The sequence below is a fragment of the Lampetra fluviatilis genome, chromosome 24, assembly GCF_964198595.1.
Source record: "Lampetra fluviatilis chromosome 24, kcLamFluv1.1, whole genome shotgun sequence".
Lineage (NCBI taxonomy): Eukaryota > Metazoa > Chordata > Hyperoartia > Petromyzontiformes > Petromyzontidae > Lampetra > Lampetra fluviatilis.
The window spans coordinates 13084245-13101589 of NC_136298.1; the positions used below are offsets into that span (position 1 = coordinate 13084245).

Sequence of the window (17345 nt, forward strand, 5' to 3'; positions counted from 1 at the left end):
ACGATGGGCGTGGTTTGTCGGGGGTTTCCTGCCTTCAGGAACAAGGAAGTGGGGGCAACCACCATTTATTAAGGGGTCTGAGTAATCGACCACAAAATAAGTACATAGTTGACTCTAACATTGATTTTCTTAAATAACTTAATCGACTAAAAGTTCGAACTCTAATAATATGCAATGTAGAGGGGGGGTATGAGTGGATTTAGTTTGCAGTAGTAGTGTTAACAAGCAACTGGTGCAGTGTTAAATTTTTTACATTTTATATACTCTATATACCGTAGCCTGACCATTTTCCAGCCAAGTGGTTCGTAAGAGTGACATTTGGGAGCGCAGGTACCCAAGGGAGGCAGGGGACGATTGTGGCCGGGGTGATTTCCCACCCGTGTCCCTCTGCAATGGCTGCTGTAAAGTGTGGACTCCCAGTGGGAGGGAGACCATCACGGGAGCTTTGCCTGCCACAGGGGACCGCTGTGCCTCGTTTCTACACATGGGACTGGCTACGTCTGAATTGTTTGCAATTACCGTGTTTTTTTACTTGTTGAATGTAACACCTTTTTTCTTTAGGAAATGTATAAACATCTTCTTGGTTCTTTCGGAAAAGTCACGTAGAATGGAAATAATAAAATAATAAAATAAAACATAATAAGATAATTCTCACGACGTTTTGGCCACAACACAAGCAGGACGACTGCTTGCGTTGTGGCCGAAACGTCGTGAGAATTATTTTATTATGTTTTATTTGTATTACTTTATTACTTCCCTTCTACGTTACTTTACCGAAAGAACCAAGAAGATGAATCCCTGCAGTCACGAAAGCTTTAAATCGAAATGTATAAACAGTTTGGAGGGAGTGCTTTCTCAAGTTGAACTCGACCATGATAAGTAACCCAGCATTGTGCCTCAAGAAGAAATGTTTTAATCAGTGCGTACTGCCTGCTATGACACGGTTCAGAAACACGCGCCATAAACGAAGCGTATGGTATACAATTTGGAAGAGTGCGCAAATAAGCACGGAGAGATGCACGCTTAGGATGACATTTAGAGAGGGCAAGAGAGGAACACTATAGAGGACATACGCAAGCTATTGGTATCATCCGTGCCGTTAAGAAAAGCGAGTGGGCTTGGGTAGAGTGTGATGCCGGAGGGGATGAGGGCTGTGGTTAAGGATAATGACAACGGAGTGGCAGCCGAGGAATTGAACGCGTCCTAAACGGCGTTCGAAGAAATGTCGGAATGACATCAGGTGCTTGGTGGGTAATTACACATTGCAGGACCCTTGAAGGTGGCAGCGATTTGGGAGGCCTTAGTCTAGTGGTGGATGGCTGATGATGATGATGATGATTTTTTTGTAGGTTTTTTTCATGGGCATATTTGGAACATCTTATGGGAGTATTAGAATTGGTGTCCTGAAACCTGATCCTTGCATGTTCCTGAGATCTACTGAATATAAATTTATTTGCCTGTCAATAGGCTGTCATGTGCTTTTAGCTTATACATTTTTTTAAGAGATTAATGAATCCCTTGACTTTAATCTTCACGACTTACAGTTTTAGCTCCAGGTTTATATCCAGTACAGTACCATACTTTAGTTCACAAGTCTTTAGATTTTATTTACAGCCTTGTTTTATCTTGTCACGTACTGTGTGCCATAAGTTGCAATTCTGCGGGGCTTTTGGCCAGTTCCCTACTGCAAGAGAGCTTCCTGCGTCTCAACGCTTTTAAATCTAGATTGAAAACTAATTTCTTCAGAATAGTTTTTTGTGTTTAGTTTGTTGTTCTTCCCCCGTACCTCCGATTAGCACGGTTGGTTACGTATGGTGCGAAGGAAGTTCAACGTACGTACATATAACGCTTTGTCGCCTGTTTTCAGATTGCCGAGTTTCACGTTTTGTGGGTCTCTTGACGTGGAGTTGTCCTTGCTGTAACGTCTGCTTCCTGTGCAGGTCCAAGGTGTGCATCCCCTACCTGAAGAAGAGCAAAAACCCGCACATCCTGAACATCAGCCCCCCCATCAACATGAATCCCGTGTGGTTCAAGAACCACTGCGGTGAGTTGCGCACGCTGACAAGTGCCTGACATTGTGCGGCTCAGCCAGCCTAACCGCTCGCTCTGAAGCACGGCCATCTGGTAGACATACACACGTGTTCATTGCTAATGAGTTTGTGGGTAACAACTTGCAATGTAAGAGGATTAAATCACGCACGATACATCGCTGGTTCGTTAGTGAGCCTCCGCATAGAGCCTCCTCTTCAGTATGATTTTAGATCTTTAACGATAATTTTGGATCCTTATTCAAAGGACTTAGATTGTGCAATAGTTTTAACATGACTTCTTGTTAAGAAAACTCACCCGACGTTACTGCATCACATGAATTGGTCCTCAATGCCATTAACTAGATTCTCTACTACAGGAAGTAGTTTGCTGCATGTTTGGATACTGGTTGTTGTTTTTATTGAAGAGAAAGAGCACATCACCAGCCTGAATAACCACCGATCGACACGCTGAATAACGCATCATGCACCGAAGCCTGGTATACTCCCAAGGTGTAGATACTTATCAAGGAAGGAGGTTGTAAGATTTACAGGTGCTGATATTAATATTTGCCAGGCCTGCTTTGGCTGTATACTGTATAGGCAAAGATCGCTCTTGGGCAGACTGCTCCATGTCTTCTAGTATCGTTATTGTATCACACCAGGCCTTGTGACTGATACTTGCTTTAAGGCCTTGCAGCCTTTCTTGGATGAAAAACGGTTGGGACGAGGTCTGCAAGACGACACGCACTCGATTGTGCCCACGCACACACGCGCCAAAATAAGCGCCGGTGCAGTTTCACAACATGCGGTAATGCTACCGTATATGAAAAATGAATTAGTTTCACTTTATTGAAACATGAACATAAATAAACGTAACCCCCCCCCACCAAAGTAGAACCTGCCACCCTGCACGACCATCGCAGTGGCATGCGGGGCGACATGTGGAAGCTACTTCCACATGTAATAACTTGATTCACAGTGTCTCCTCCTGGATTACCTAAAGGCCATTTAGCAAGCGTTTGCATTTCTTCCGAGCCTAACACCTCAATTAACACGACAGGAAACACACCTAACGGCTTTTTGAGTATACTTAAAAACGCACAACAAAGTCTAATTGTATTGCTCTGTTGCTTGCCTCATCACAGCTTACATTTTTCGACGCGCAATGTTTATTCGGATCATATTGACAAAAATTGTAATTGAGAATAAATTCCCGTCGCTGGTTTCCGTGAAACAGTCCGGCGAAGCCGTGCCGCTGCAAGCGAAAGGTTGCAACTTCAAATCCCGGCAGCGTTGATCTCACCTCGTCATCCATCGGGCACTCGAGCAAATCAAATCCCACCACCAGCTGCCCTCGGGAGCGACTGCTCCCTGTCACGGGAACGAGGAGCTTCCATCACCGGCTCAGGGCCTTCTAAAAATGTATTATCGCCCTGTTTTTGTCTTTTGACATTTGGGCTTGAGTTTGGTAACGATTGTTGAGGTGTGGTTGATGGTGTGACGGTAATGCCTTTTGTGCTGTTGGCACTTTGAGATGTACTGCAAGGGAGTCGTGGTATAAAGAATGAATGATGACAATGTTGATGCAATGTTACAAACTCGTATTGCTTTCTGTGTAATGTCCATGCAAAACTGTGTTGCAGCTTACACGATGGCAAAGTACGGCATGTCCATGTGTGTGCTGGGCATGGCTGAGGAATTCCGCAGTGAAATTGCCGTCAATGCCCTGTGGCCTAAAACAGGTGAGCACTGCACCTTTGTGATATTTTTGTGATGTCATTCCCACTCATTATGTCCGTTAAGGACAGGGATTTGCATGCTTTAGTGGAGCTGGCTTAAAAGATGCAGCAACTCAAAGCGCATTACAATGCATCGCATCCCAACCATCCCACTGCCCTGCTGCACTCCAAAGGCATCAGGGAGCACGTACCCAGGGGATGAATTAGCACGAGTCCACACCGCGCTGACTGTGCACATTCACAGAAGGAACCCTTTGCCTTGGGGTGACTTTTTCATGGGTAATTGTTCTTCCCCTCCCCATCCACAACCACTCTCATCCCTTACCACAACACAACTGAAATGTAAAGTGTTCGCATCGTTTTTTAGATATTAAACTCGAGTGAAGCTGAGTCATCATTTTCTCTCCATGTAAACCAACACGCCCCTTGACAGCAGGGGTGCTACCATGGTGGTGTCATGGTCAGGGCACTGGACTTGCATCCAGAGGCGGCCGGTTTGATCTCCCGTACGGCGGTGCATGTTTTATTTAATTCCACGCCCCGTCTCTGTGTCCACCCTGCTGTACGAATGGGTTCGCGACGGTCGGTTGGCAAAATAGGTAGCGTCTTTCGTGAGCTGCAATGTTTGGTGGTCTGCAACCCACAGCTGCACTGTGTCTCTTGGCCAGCTTGCGTCCTAGCAGGTTGGGAGTATCATGGACTTGATGACATTTATAAGAATAACTAACTCTGTCTATGATGTGTCTGGCCACTAGTGTGCACCACAAGACTTGCTAACCTTTTAGAATTGCCAATCAGTTTAAATACCTATTAATGGATTATGTAAAAAAGCAATAATAGAAACAAAAGGTGGAAAGTCCACGTGTAATTATTTCCCTGTCAATAGTTTTCTGCGAACTACTGCGATACGCAGTGGTCTGATAGATCTATTAGGAGCCCTCGCCCATGAATGTCGGGCAGCATTGGCTTCATTCTGCCAATGAGACACTGAAGATCGAAGCCAGTCCAGAGTGAACTTTTATTAAACCAATGTTGCTCCCAGAAGGCCATATGGCCGATAGGATCTGGAAATAAGTTATTTTATGTGGTGTGACAGATTTTCTGGATGTAGGCGTATTTGCCTGCTTACGTATAATAAGAATAATCGCATCCACGCTGGGCTGATGACGTCGCCTCTCGCCGTTTAGCAATCCACACGGCGGCGATGGAAATGCTGGCCGGGTCTGGCATGGCCAACCAGTGCCGCAAGCCAGACATCATGGCGGACGCCGCCTACGCCATCCTGTGCAAGCCGACGAGTTTCACCGGGAACTTCGTCATTGACGAGGATATCCTCATGAAAGAGGGCATCACCAACCTCGACATATACCACATGTCACCAGGTACCGTGAGCCTCTCTACCACCGGACGACGTATCGTTATTCTATTATGGTTGTGATGGTGATGATGATGCTTGTTTACCCATGACAGCCTCACTATTTCTCAAGACTTTTGAGGATGATCCTGCAAAAGTGTTTTTTTTGTTTCGCAGTAGAGGGGCGATGTTGCATCTGCTATGTGTAATCCCAATTCCATAATTTACAGGTCTTCTTCAGAATTTGGATGTTGGTCCAATACCAGTTTACCTTGTATGTTGTTTTAGCTATGAGAAGAGCCTAGAGGAGACCCAGAACAGGGGGAGCACACGTGGGGCTGTGCTACATTCTATACTGCCATCATACCCTGGCAAGCCAGGAGACGGTGACCTCGTGACTTTACCGAAAAAACCAAAGAGTAGGAAAGGAAGGAGTTTCACAAATTCGTGCGATCCACCAACCCTGACATCCACAGTGCCGGTTTGCAGGCGGCGGTCCACCACCCTCACCACCCTCACCAGCTTGCGCTCACCGGTGCGGTGATGTACGGACACGTGGCTCTCACAGCTGCCGTGTGTGAGCAACACACGTTTAGGGACTGCACGGACCACGCTGTTGATGCAATGGCTTCAATAACTTGCCAGTTACATTATTAGCACGGTCTTTCAAGTAAAACTTCCGGCATGTCATCAAGGAAACTGATGCTGGTGAACACTTCTTGAATATTTTCACTCGCATAATATGGATTGATGATGCAATACAAGTGTTTTTATCGACACAAGTGTTAACATCGTTGATTTATTAACATTAACAGCTGCACGTGCTTATATTTACTCGCGGAACCGGTATAACAGGTGTATTTTTTTTCTTAATTAAAACCATTCACAACAGCCGTTCATCGTTGGGAAGATGAGTCACTCAATCACCCGGCCTTGGTGGGTGTTGCCCGCGGTGTCTGTCATCGCTGTCAATTACCAGAGCAAATATTGAAGATTTAACGCATCTAATTGGCAGCCTGCTTTGTATGATTTTATAAAGATGTTGAATGTTTAATATTTCTGCCAATGAATATGCGGGCCCCAAGATAAATGTCACAAGTCACCCCTTAATGATTTCTCGTTTGTCAATGGTGCTGAGCGAGGGAGGTGCTCTTCGGCTGCAGCAGCAGCAGCTGTGTAACAGCTGGTTGTGATGTTTCACTTTGAGTCCATTTACATGCGCCAGATGAGTTTTGGATGAAAGAAAAATCTGATTTGGGATGTTTAAGGACAATTTTCGACCCTTTTTAAAATTTTCAGATCGTTTTGATAATGGGAGAAAGTAACGCGGTACAGCACGGCAGCACGGCAACACGGCGGGGAGCTGCGCTGCGGGATGAAGCTGAATCCCGTGTAAGCTGCTCTTGCACGACGGCAACCCAACAGTCCAATTGCTTGCTGGCTGTAGCTGGATGCCGAGGAGGTCCCGACTTGAGTTTAGAGCCTTGCTAATGAGAAGAGTGCTTCTGTAGAGCGTAGCGATGGCATCGTCACTACGGTTGGACTGTGTGGCGCGTTGAACTCGTCCGCACTGCCACGCACCTGGGATCCCCTCCCGGCTGTGTTTAGACGGGGCAAGGCAGCCGCTACGTGATGCCACGTGTGAGAGCCACAGCTGGGAAACCACAATTTAGGGGGTGACTCAACATTTAAATTAATAAGGAGCGATTTCAACCAAATGATTGGCAGAAATGTTCCGCTGTTGTTCCAAGCAGAATACAGAATTATTCTGCTTGAAGGTTCACTGCGTTCCATGCAAGGTTCAGGGACTTTCCCGAATGGTCATTGATTTTATTTCGGAACAGTAAGTGAAGGAACATTCCTGAATTCCATCAGTAAAAATTATTCATCACAGCACAACATAATTATTAAAGCTATCAGACAGTCGGATACATGACACTGTATACTATACACAGCAACAAAAGAATACGATCCATAATATAGGTTTTTGGGTTAGATCGTGAAAATATGAATGCGTCGATAAACCCGCGACCACCCAATACAGCCAATTAGTAAGGTTTGTCACGTGAACAAAACATGCCAATTCGTTACTAGTACCGGTGTGTTGGAGAGTAAACCCACAACATTTAAAATTCGAGTATGACGTTTCGCCAGTAATTACAACCAGCCTCATCAGGCGGCAGCCAGAGTTATCGCCTGTTGATGCCAGATGTAATTACTGGCGAACAAAATTTTAATCGCTCCCATTAAAGCTTTGTTCTCAAGACTCGTGGCGCCTGACGACGTGTCCCTTAAGATTACCATTGAGGCCCGAGGCTCGTGAAGCCAGGCAGGAGCATGCTGCTCCATCACACTCGGTGACAGCGCCCCCAGGGACACCGAGCAAGGCACTGCACGGCCGTTCTGTATCACGGGGGGGTTGACACCCTGCCAGGGACATGTCGGCTCAGGACAAAATGTCAAACGTTCAAAATAATTCTGGGAGGAAGATGCATTTGTTTAAAAAGAATGAAACATGAAGAGCGTTATCGGGTCGGTACAAATGCGCAACGCGGTTTTGTGTGATCGGACATCAGCTATGTGACAGTGTATTGCCGTAGATCAGATGCGTGCATCAGAAGGCAAGCTGTATCCATATGCCTGTTGCAAAAAAAATATCTGCCGCACATGAAGGCAGTTTTGCCGAGCAGCTCCGACAGTGGTGAGGCTTGAAGCATCTCTTCCTCCCAGCACTTCCTTCGAGGAGTCAAACGGATGAAAGTAGCCGAGCTGCAGATGGGGGGCCGCGTGGTCGCGTGAGGGTGGGGGGGCTGCACACCCCCCAACCGAGATCAAAGATGGGTTTGATGCTTTTACATGCCGCATAATGGCATGCGTTTCCATGTTGCGGGCACACACTCATGCTCTCGGTGTTCCGCGATGCTTTCAGTGGATCCTCACCTTCAAGTGCTCGCGTAAAATGCACTGTACGAGACACGTTGTGTCGGCGGATGTGAGATGCTCCGCCGATGGAACGCCTCGCAGACTCCGCAACAGCGCTGCGTGTAACCTTGCCCGCTGAAGGGACGCGTTTGGATGTGTGGGCGCGATGGGTAAACCAACCGGGCCTAGCCCGTTGGCTCTGTGCTACACTGACGTTTATAGGATTCGTTGTGAAATACACGATTATACAGGTCATATACGTATCATATAATCAACACTAGGATGGCTACGAAGTGACAGTACTGTGATATATCGTACGATATAAGGTAATCGCGTGTTAGTTTTGCAAAATATCGTTATATTGTGAATACCGTTCCTCTTTTTTATACAAATGATTCTGACAAACTAATCTTAAATATAACAAACTCAGTAATTGAAGTTCTAAATAAAATATTTTTATAATTAAATTAGTGATTTAAAAAACAGTTTTCCGGAGTAATTGACAGCTTAGTGGTGGCTATATGAAGTCGTAATTTCATTCTGTTGTGCTTTGTTTAATTATTTAATGCACAACTGGCAGTGTGCGCTGCGTAATAAGCGTTATGGATTGTCAAGCTACAATGATTTAAAGGCGTTGGCATGCTTGTGTTTACCTACTGCAGTTGAAGAACTGTGGTTCTGTATTCGTACCAGAGGTACGACAAAGCACCAAAACAAACACAATGAAACAAATATACAGTCACAAAGTTACAGAAAACGGATTTCACAATAAAAATGTTATATCGTGAAAATTGATATCGTATCGTGAAAAATGATATGACGGAAACCCTAATGGACACTGTGACCTTACTGCTAAAAGAAACGTGTGGAATGTTTGGTAAGTGGCGGTGATGGATGTGGTGCTGCGTACTGATCGTTATTGAAGCGCTTCACTCTTGCTTGCCCAGTACAGTGCTCGGCAACTCGGATGATATTGCAGAGCAGCTGAATACATTGTCATGTCGAGGCACCTCATTGCAACGATAGGAGTGGGTTTAAAGTTAGATTGTGGCAGGGAGCACGAGGCAAGCTAATGTACATGGTAATGCATATTGTTTTAATCCAGTGGGACCCTCGCGTGTAAAGGGTGGAATGGAATATGAACAGAACTTTGGACACGGACTCATAAATGTGTTAATGCTGCTGCCGAGAGCTACGCAGCCAGTATGCGAATGTTGGAAGCTGTTAATATACGCAATGCAGCTTTCTTCACGTGTCCTTGTGGATTATCATTATGATAATTCTATGCAGTTACAACGTCTAAAGTACCAGAGCTCTCCGATGCGTTTCCTACTTGTACGAGGCTTTGTTCATCACGATGTCCGACGTTTTGCTCCGCGTGCTGGGAGCTTCTTCAGAAAGGTTTTGGAGGAGGGTAACGAGGGTGAGCAGCTCCCAGGACGTGAAGCGAAATGCCGGACATTGTGTAGAATCACGCCCGTCGGAGAACACGTGCAGCACAACTGCGCAAACCCACGTGGTGACGAACGCGCGGTCGTTGGCAGCCGTGCTGAACCACAATCACGATGAGGAAGCACTCTGACCCCAGCCAAGTGACACCGTGCGACCTATTACAAGGAGCCCGTGACATCGCTTGACTGCCCTTACTCCCGGCGCCACTCGCTGTGGGTGTCCGTGGCGGGTCAGGCCGAGACAAAAGTAGGCTCATGCAAACAGGTCACTGGCAAATTAGACTAATTCTCACTCGGTTAAACAAATAACCACGATTTGAACGGTCCCGCTTGCTCCATATTTCTCACAAGAGCTCACGGCTGTTGGGATTTATACGCAGTTCAGTAATGCTCGCATGCTTGTACAGTTTATTTGGGTCTCTCTCCATCCCGGTAATGGTTTTTTTTGAGTGACAACATGATGCTCCTAACCACTAATGCAACGCTGCCATTAAATTTCATGACCCACTCAGACATGTCTGCAACATCCACTCCTCCGTAGGCAGCCAGCATGCCTCGCGCTGCACTGTCAATGCCTGGTGCACTTCTTTAGAAGAGAAACACTGAGCCATGAATCTGATTGCTAGGCTCCATGCTGGTTGCTGTCATGTTTGCAATTATGTTTCCATCTCGCTGTGTGCTCCTGGCAGAATGCGTGCATCCCGTAGTGTCAGCTGGCTTTCCCATCTATAGCTCCTCTTTATATATCAACCGCTAGCAAGCGCCGTGCTCCTCTCCGTAAATCCTGACTACATCGTTTGCCACTTTGAGCTTATCGTGTCTGCTTTTTAATACTCTCTTACTGAATGATACGTTCTTTAAAAGTACTATTAAAATGTTCTTGATAGCATAGCCTTTTAAGGTTCTCAACATTTTGAAAATCGTAAGGTGTCAATATGTAATATATTGCACATGAATGCTGCTGTGGTCTAGTGGTTAGCATGCTGGACTTTTGAATTGGTAGATATCATTAAACTCAAGTGATGTTGATTCATCATTTCCTCTTGCATCTAATGACTAAGTTGCATCCCTCTTGACAAGCCGGTATGTCGCTGTGGTTTAATGGCGAGCACACCGGACCTACATTCTAGAAGCGGTTAGTTTGTTCTCCTGGCGCGCCATGACAAACAATAGACACGTTTCTTAAATCCCTCCACCTCTGTCCACCCAAGGGTATAAATGATAGTACAGTACAGTCGATCGGCAGATTGCACGTGTTGGGGTGAAGTGTGGGTCATCCCACCTCTTCTACGACATACAGCCGGCATGGAAGAGCAGCACAGAACACCCTGCGGAGGGGCTCTATAGAAAACCCTCTGGTGGAGGCCCTTTATCCAGCAGTGACATAAGCAAATCATTTCAGGGCTGCACCTCTACCTTTACAATTGCCCACAATGCAGCACAACCCCATGGCCGCCTGTCACGGCACGTTGTGGTGAACGCTCGTGGGTTTCTTGTACGCGCTCGCTGTCAGGAGAGCGACCGTGGAGGGTAACCCGGCTATCGTTGCGATCTGCGACCCGCAGGCCACCCGCTGCTGCCCGACTTTTTCCTCGACGAGGAGCCCGAGGACTTGGTGAAGAAGATGGAGGAGTACGGTGCGTCTCTCCACCCTCGCCGCCGCCGCCTCATTAAAGACACCGGTTGACATTTTAACCGCGGCTTTTACGCCGTGTCACAGCCTCTTCTCGCATGGCTGCCTCTCTTGCCTAACCGCGCTGGGAGAGAGATGAGGCGCAGCGTCTGCTGACGTGGAAAATGACCGCCACGCGACGCACAACGAAGCGGGCTAATTTATTATTGCGCCGCCTCGGAGCGTTGAAATTCTCCTCCGTTGAAGGGAGCAGCAGCAGGAGGCTGCTAATTGTACATTCATCATGTGTGTGCGCGCGCGAGTGAGTCTCACGCACACGATGTGCCTGTAGTGTATACCACCTGCACATCATTCTGATGATGTAAGGACAACACCTCTTTGCCACCGGTTTGCTTATTCATCAACCACAATCTCTCTTCTCATATTAGGGGCGTGATGGTGCATCAATCAATCTATTGTTACGCTCATGATACGAGCATGGAAGCGTGCACTTTTTTCATTCACATAACCTCTATCCGCAGATCCCACGGGTCATAATAAGATGACTTTATCACCGGCCGAAGTTAGTTACACGTAAGCTCTTTTATTAGCAATTCTGTCTTAAATCAGGAAGAATTGACCGCTGGGTAATGGGAGTTGATGCGGCTTGAGTTTGATCTGTGGATGCTGGCAGTCGTGGGTCACAGGTCGCGGATAAGAGAAGCGTTGAGCCGCGTGTCTTCACCGGGTTTCCCGTCTTATAAACAAAATGTCTTCTCAGATGCCCTCTATAGTTTGCCCACTTGTGTTAAATGCTCGTTGTGGAATAAAGCATCTGAAGATCGTGTCGCTCGCTCTTTGGAGCAGCCTTGTACGAAGTCGCAGTGCACATCTAAATGTAAATAAAATGCAATGTAGAGAATGTTAACGGGTGCACCTCCCCCCGATTTGCCATTACATTAATTTAAACCAGTGAAGCGTGTTCTTGTCAACCTGCCAACTGGTTACGTCTCAAAATATTTTACACATTTCCATACATGAGAGCGTATATTCATTTTTTTGGTCGTAGTAGTAGTAATAGGAGTAAGAATAATAAATAATGAATGATTTCCATCAGGCGAGAGATGGAGGCAATTGGGTCCGTACACGCGGTGAGGTTGCAGGAGGGAAGGGGAATCATTCCTCGCATCATCTCACCGGCTCGTTTCTTCAAGATGAAAGACACGGCATTATTTCTTCAATTGCGACATCTGCTCCTTCCTCCTGCTCATGAGAAAAATGGCTTCATTCCTGGGATCTACGGAGTTTTTATTGCTATAGAGGTCTGCTTAAGATGCATCTACTGGTTTCAAGAGTCTGTCTCTAATCATGCGTTGTGGTTCCATCTTTCTTCTCAAGGCTTTACAGCCATTTCATCAATCTCCTTTTTGCTACTTTCACGCTCGTGGCTAATTCAATTTTTTTGTGTTCTCTAAATAATGTTTTCGATCATTTCCTAATAGTTGTACAGGGTTCTGCATATTCTACCGGTGTATGCTGTATTTGTTTGGCATCGCCATTCATTTTCCTATCTCTCCCCTCTTCTTTCAAGTACCTTGTTCGCTGTTGCTCTTGGCTGTTTGTCGTTGGCTGAAAGATATTCTTAGTGTCTCCACGTGGGCCTAGTTCTTGGTCGTTAAGATAACTTGTTATGTAAAGGCAATATCCACCTTATAAATGTAATGGGTTGGTACAGGAGTGATACATCGCCATTAAGCTGTACGGAACACTTGCACAAGGAGCCCGTTTTTGTGAGGTGGGAGATGATTGCTCATTTTTGCAGCTGATTAACTTGTCTGACGCGAGGACACAATAACTCTGTCTCGCTACCGAGGGAACTCGGAGTTATACATTTCTACAAGGGAGCGCTTTAACATCCATCCCTAATGATGGCGCATGTGGCCACCACGTTTGGAGAAAATACATCGGGTTTTTTTTATTAATTAAGGGTTCTTTTAAATAATCTTGACATTTTTGGATCGCCCACCTCACAACTAAGTTTTTTAGTCCCCCGTTTCGTTGGTGGGGGACACAGTTTGATCTGGTAGAGCCTGCAACTCGGCGCGGGACGTCCAGCGTTGAGGACGGTGAGAACACAAGGCAGCCTGGACGTCAACGTCTTCAGTCGCGCCCCGCTGTGTTAACGATGGAAGCGTGAATCACGCCCCATCGTCGACCCCCTTTGCCGCGGGAGCAGAGCGGGGCGCACGCGCCTCACCGCCGTCGTGCTTGTCGGCCCTCAGGTGGGAAGCCGGCATTCAGAGCCGGAACGTCGGCCGGAGGCGAGGCCGGCAAGCATGAGGGCCCAGCGCCCATCGGCAAAACCTTCGAGCGCATCCGCCACTTCCTTTCCGCCGACGTCGTCAAGTCCACCGGTGGCATCTTCCAGTTCGACCTCTCCGGTATTGTCACCGATACTCTCGTTCCTTCCGGGCTCGCTTTCATCTTGTCAGGACTGTACAGACGCCGCCCGTTTTTGTCGTTTACGCTGACGGACGAGGGCCTCTCCCCACGCCTTGGGGGACCGAGAAGGATATTTTGACCGTACTTCACCGTGCCTTTTGGTGCCTGTTGGTAAAGGTGGGAGGAGTTCAGGATAATGGACGATTTGCTGCGCTGCAAGAAAACAAAAGCCTAATTAAGTGAAACACTAAATTTAATTTAAGCAAATGGTTTGGTCATTCCTAACATGGCTGAGACCATGATTTCTCTAAACTTGAAAACCTGTTTCACTCACAGGCAGCTGCCCAGGTCCGAATTGCCCATGGAGCAAGACCAAGTAATTAACTTGCTGCTACAATCCGCGAGGGCTACACTTTAGTTGTGCTAACATCTTTAAATCGCCAAGTAAAGCTAATTATGAATCCACCTCATATAATGCATATGTTGTCACACAATCCGCTTTCATTACCCATACACACAAACCAGAATCATTGCATAATTCCGAATGGTGCCCTGGCAAGCGGACTCGAACCCCGGGTTTCAGCGGTTCCAGCTCCGTGCTCAGGCGTTGGGCTTAGCCACCTGGCCATCTGCCAAGCAATTCCTCCTTGGGCCATCGGGTTTTTCAGCACAGCTGATCCCAATTTTACTGGCTTTGTTGCATCATCAAATTAATTGGCTGGCTGTCTTGTGCTTGCTTCATCCTTACGATATGGCTCTAACATGAACATTATTGGCCATCTGAGCGGGGTTGAAGCCTGATAGGAGGACGCTCATACGTAGCCTGCGTCATAGGTGTTGGGGCCTGTATATTTGGCTGGTTGATAAACTGGTAAATTATGTTTCTTTGGCAACACTGGTCATCTTCCAAGAAGAAGAATCTTCCAATGATGTATTGCGAATCAATTATTATTTTTAATCTCTCGATGTAGTCTCTAGGTCATTAAAATGTTAATGGCCCATTTTTATCGAATAGACTAAAAGCAGATCCGATTTCAGCCTTTTTCTGCACTTTTAAAGGCACCTCGTGTTTGACCGTAAACATTCGGAATTGGCTTTGCTCCTTGGTTAGAATTGTAGTGGCACTATCCGGAGAAACTTCTCTTCTCTGCGCGCCGGGTGCCTTGCGCCGTCTTGGATCGGAGACGCTGGATATAAGCACACCCTCTATCGGGACAGTTCTCTTATAAGCACCACGCCCTTACATTACACTGGTGGGAGGAAGGCAATGTGCGACTTCTGATACAAGCACAGCTGGATACAAGCACAGCTGGCCGTGCTCCCAGGGGTACTCTGTTTGATGAGACGTAGATGAGATGTAGATGCTCATCGAGCCAGCCGTCTCGGTGTGCACGGAGAAGCGCCGCTACGAAACCGATCCGCCCTGCAGCAGCCCACGTTCACTGACATTTCCCCTGAAACGTGTCCATACATACATACAAACATACATACGTACAGACATACAAACATACATACGTACAAACATACAAACATACATACATACAGACATACATACATACAAACATACAAACATACATACATACAAACATACATACATACAGACATACAAACATACAAACATACAAACATACATACATACAAACATACAAACATACAAACATACATACATACAGACATACATACATACAGACATACAAACATACATACGAACATAACAGTGTTGCTCGATGCTTAAACTTTGTTTAAAGTGCCGGCCCACGTGTTGGGAGCTGTGAGCAGTGTCGCTTTGGCAACCCATCGCGTGCCAGCACGTTTCCACCGCTACCTCTAGCCCGAGTTTGGAGGCTAGATGTCTCCGTTGTTATCGGGATGGATGGCAGTGCGCATCTTCACACTGGATTTGCCAGAATGCTCAGAATGCATCTTCTGGTTCAGTTCAAGGTAAACTAACGGGTAGAGTTCTGGGTAATGTAACGTTACCGTGCCTGTTCCTACACCGGGCAATATCTTCACAAAATGCAACTGAATATTTCCGTTTTATACTGGTTCATATCTGTTATTTGATGCAAGCCTTTTTGATGAGTAAGGAGTGCTCTTTCATATTTCACAAATTCAAAGCTTGGTCTGAAGTCCGTGATTGGACGTCTGAAACTATTCCTCAAATGAACGCTTCAAAACACTGCTTAGATTTGTCCGGTCCCATATTTACCAAAACAAGAATGAAGAAGAGGCCTTTATCTGTCTTTGTTTGAAGTTTATATTGTTTTAAGTTTATATTAAACCTTTTACTCACAGCTTAGGTATAATATTAGAAAATGTGTTTTTCCTATCTTCGTAAAATCAAATCCAAACCTAATTCGAGACAACTTTGTTTTATCTCTGTGATATTGCCCACTTCGTATTACTCCTTTGATAAATCGACGACGGAGTTTTCGAATTTTAGAAACGCAACAAATCACAAAATTTCCCGCGTGCCGTGGCGTTTCGTGCTGACCGTTCGCACGTGTGCTCCGGGGTGCACAAAGTTACCCGGGGAAAAGGCAAAGGCGCAGCCCTGCAATGTCTTGCTCACCACTGCTGATGAAAGGGCCTCCATTAGAGGAAGCTCCACAGAGAGCTGCTGTTGTGGGTATTTGGTCTGCTCTTCCACGCTCTCCAGACGTCCTGGAAGAGACGAGGGTAATCAGAGTCCCATCATCTTAACTGTGGCGAACCCATTTAGGGCAGCTCGTGTTTAATAAAGTTGCCCATTTGTTTGAACTGCTGTGCGGGGAGACGCAACCGGCAAGCTGTGGATTGCGAGTCTGGTGGGCGAACCGCTTCACTGTATCAGTGGGCGAACCGCTTCACCGCGGCAGTGTCCTCATTCCTGACTTGATGCTGCAGACAATTCTGGGTCAATGTGGCAGCAATTTTTTTTACCTTCAGAGGAGAGGTATGTGATCATATAACTCTGATATTAACAAAATGTAAGTACTCTGCCTTGGCCCACAGTCAAAGAACACATTCAAATTAAGGTTTGATGTTGATGTTGAACACAAACCAAGGCTTGCCATACGTGCACTTGACTGTCTAGACTTGGGGTTCCATATTGTCGATCTCTTGCACTTTGCCTTGCTGACAAACAGCTTGGTCCGTATTGCCTACTGCAACATATGAATCAGAGACATGGACAAAACGGGCTTGGGCAGGACACGTCACAGCCACAGCGGACGGTGGCCGGCGGTGGAGAAAAGTTTTTGGGCTTGGGCAGGAGAGTAACAGCGGAGTGGCAGCCGGAGGGGACGCGCCCGAGAGGACGCATGCCATGGAGATGGAGCTACGAGATCAACTCGTACGCAGGCGCTGGGTGCATTGTTGCATCGTAGGACCGCATCGTAGAAACGGCAATGGCTTGAGGATGCCTTCGTCCAGCGATGGATTGTTGAATACCATTGGTCATTCCCTGAGCCAGCATTTTGGCAAGTATGTTGCTTTGAATGTGGTTGTTCACGTATTTGTGTGACTTACACAGTTTGTCCGAAAAACATGGAATTCCTAATCAGTGATATTTAATTTGAAACAGCTGGCGTAAACATCGTAGGCGCGGGGCGATGTGCACATCCTGCAAAAGTCTCAAGTGTGCGCGTGCTCCATTGCCTGTTGGAGAGTGAGAGTGTCCATTGTGTCGACTGGCAGTCCTGATCCAGAGAGTGGACATTCCATTAGTCTATGGCAGGAGCAAGTCTCAGCATAGGCTAGGTACTGATGAGTCACCCCCAAGTGGTGGTAGACGGACACCGGGCCGAGTCGACC

General features: G+C 46.6%; 1 protein-coding gene across 1 annotated transcript in view; it reads left to right on the forward strand.

The window, feature by feature from the left end:
• Positions 1–17345, forward strand: part of HSDL2 (hydroxysteroid dehydrogenase like 2) — a 53759-nt gene that overhangs the window by 18781 nt on the left and 17633 nt on the right. Inside the window, exons 5-9 of the mRNA XM_078867786.1 lie at positions 1941–2044; positions 3674–3772; positions 4957–5151; positions 11062–11133; positions 13391–13549. Coding sequence (XP_078723912.1) covers positions 1941–2044; positions 3674–3772; positions 4957–5151; positions 11062–11133; positions 13391–13549 — 629 coding nt within the window. The remainder of the gene's footprint in view (positions 1–1940; positions 2045–3673; positions 3773–4956; positions 5152–11061; positions 11134–13390; positions 13550–17345) is intronic.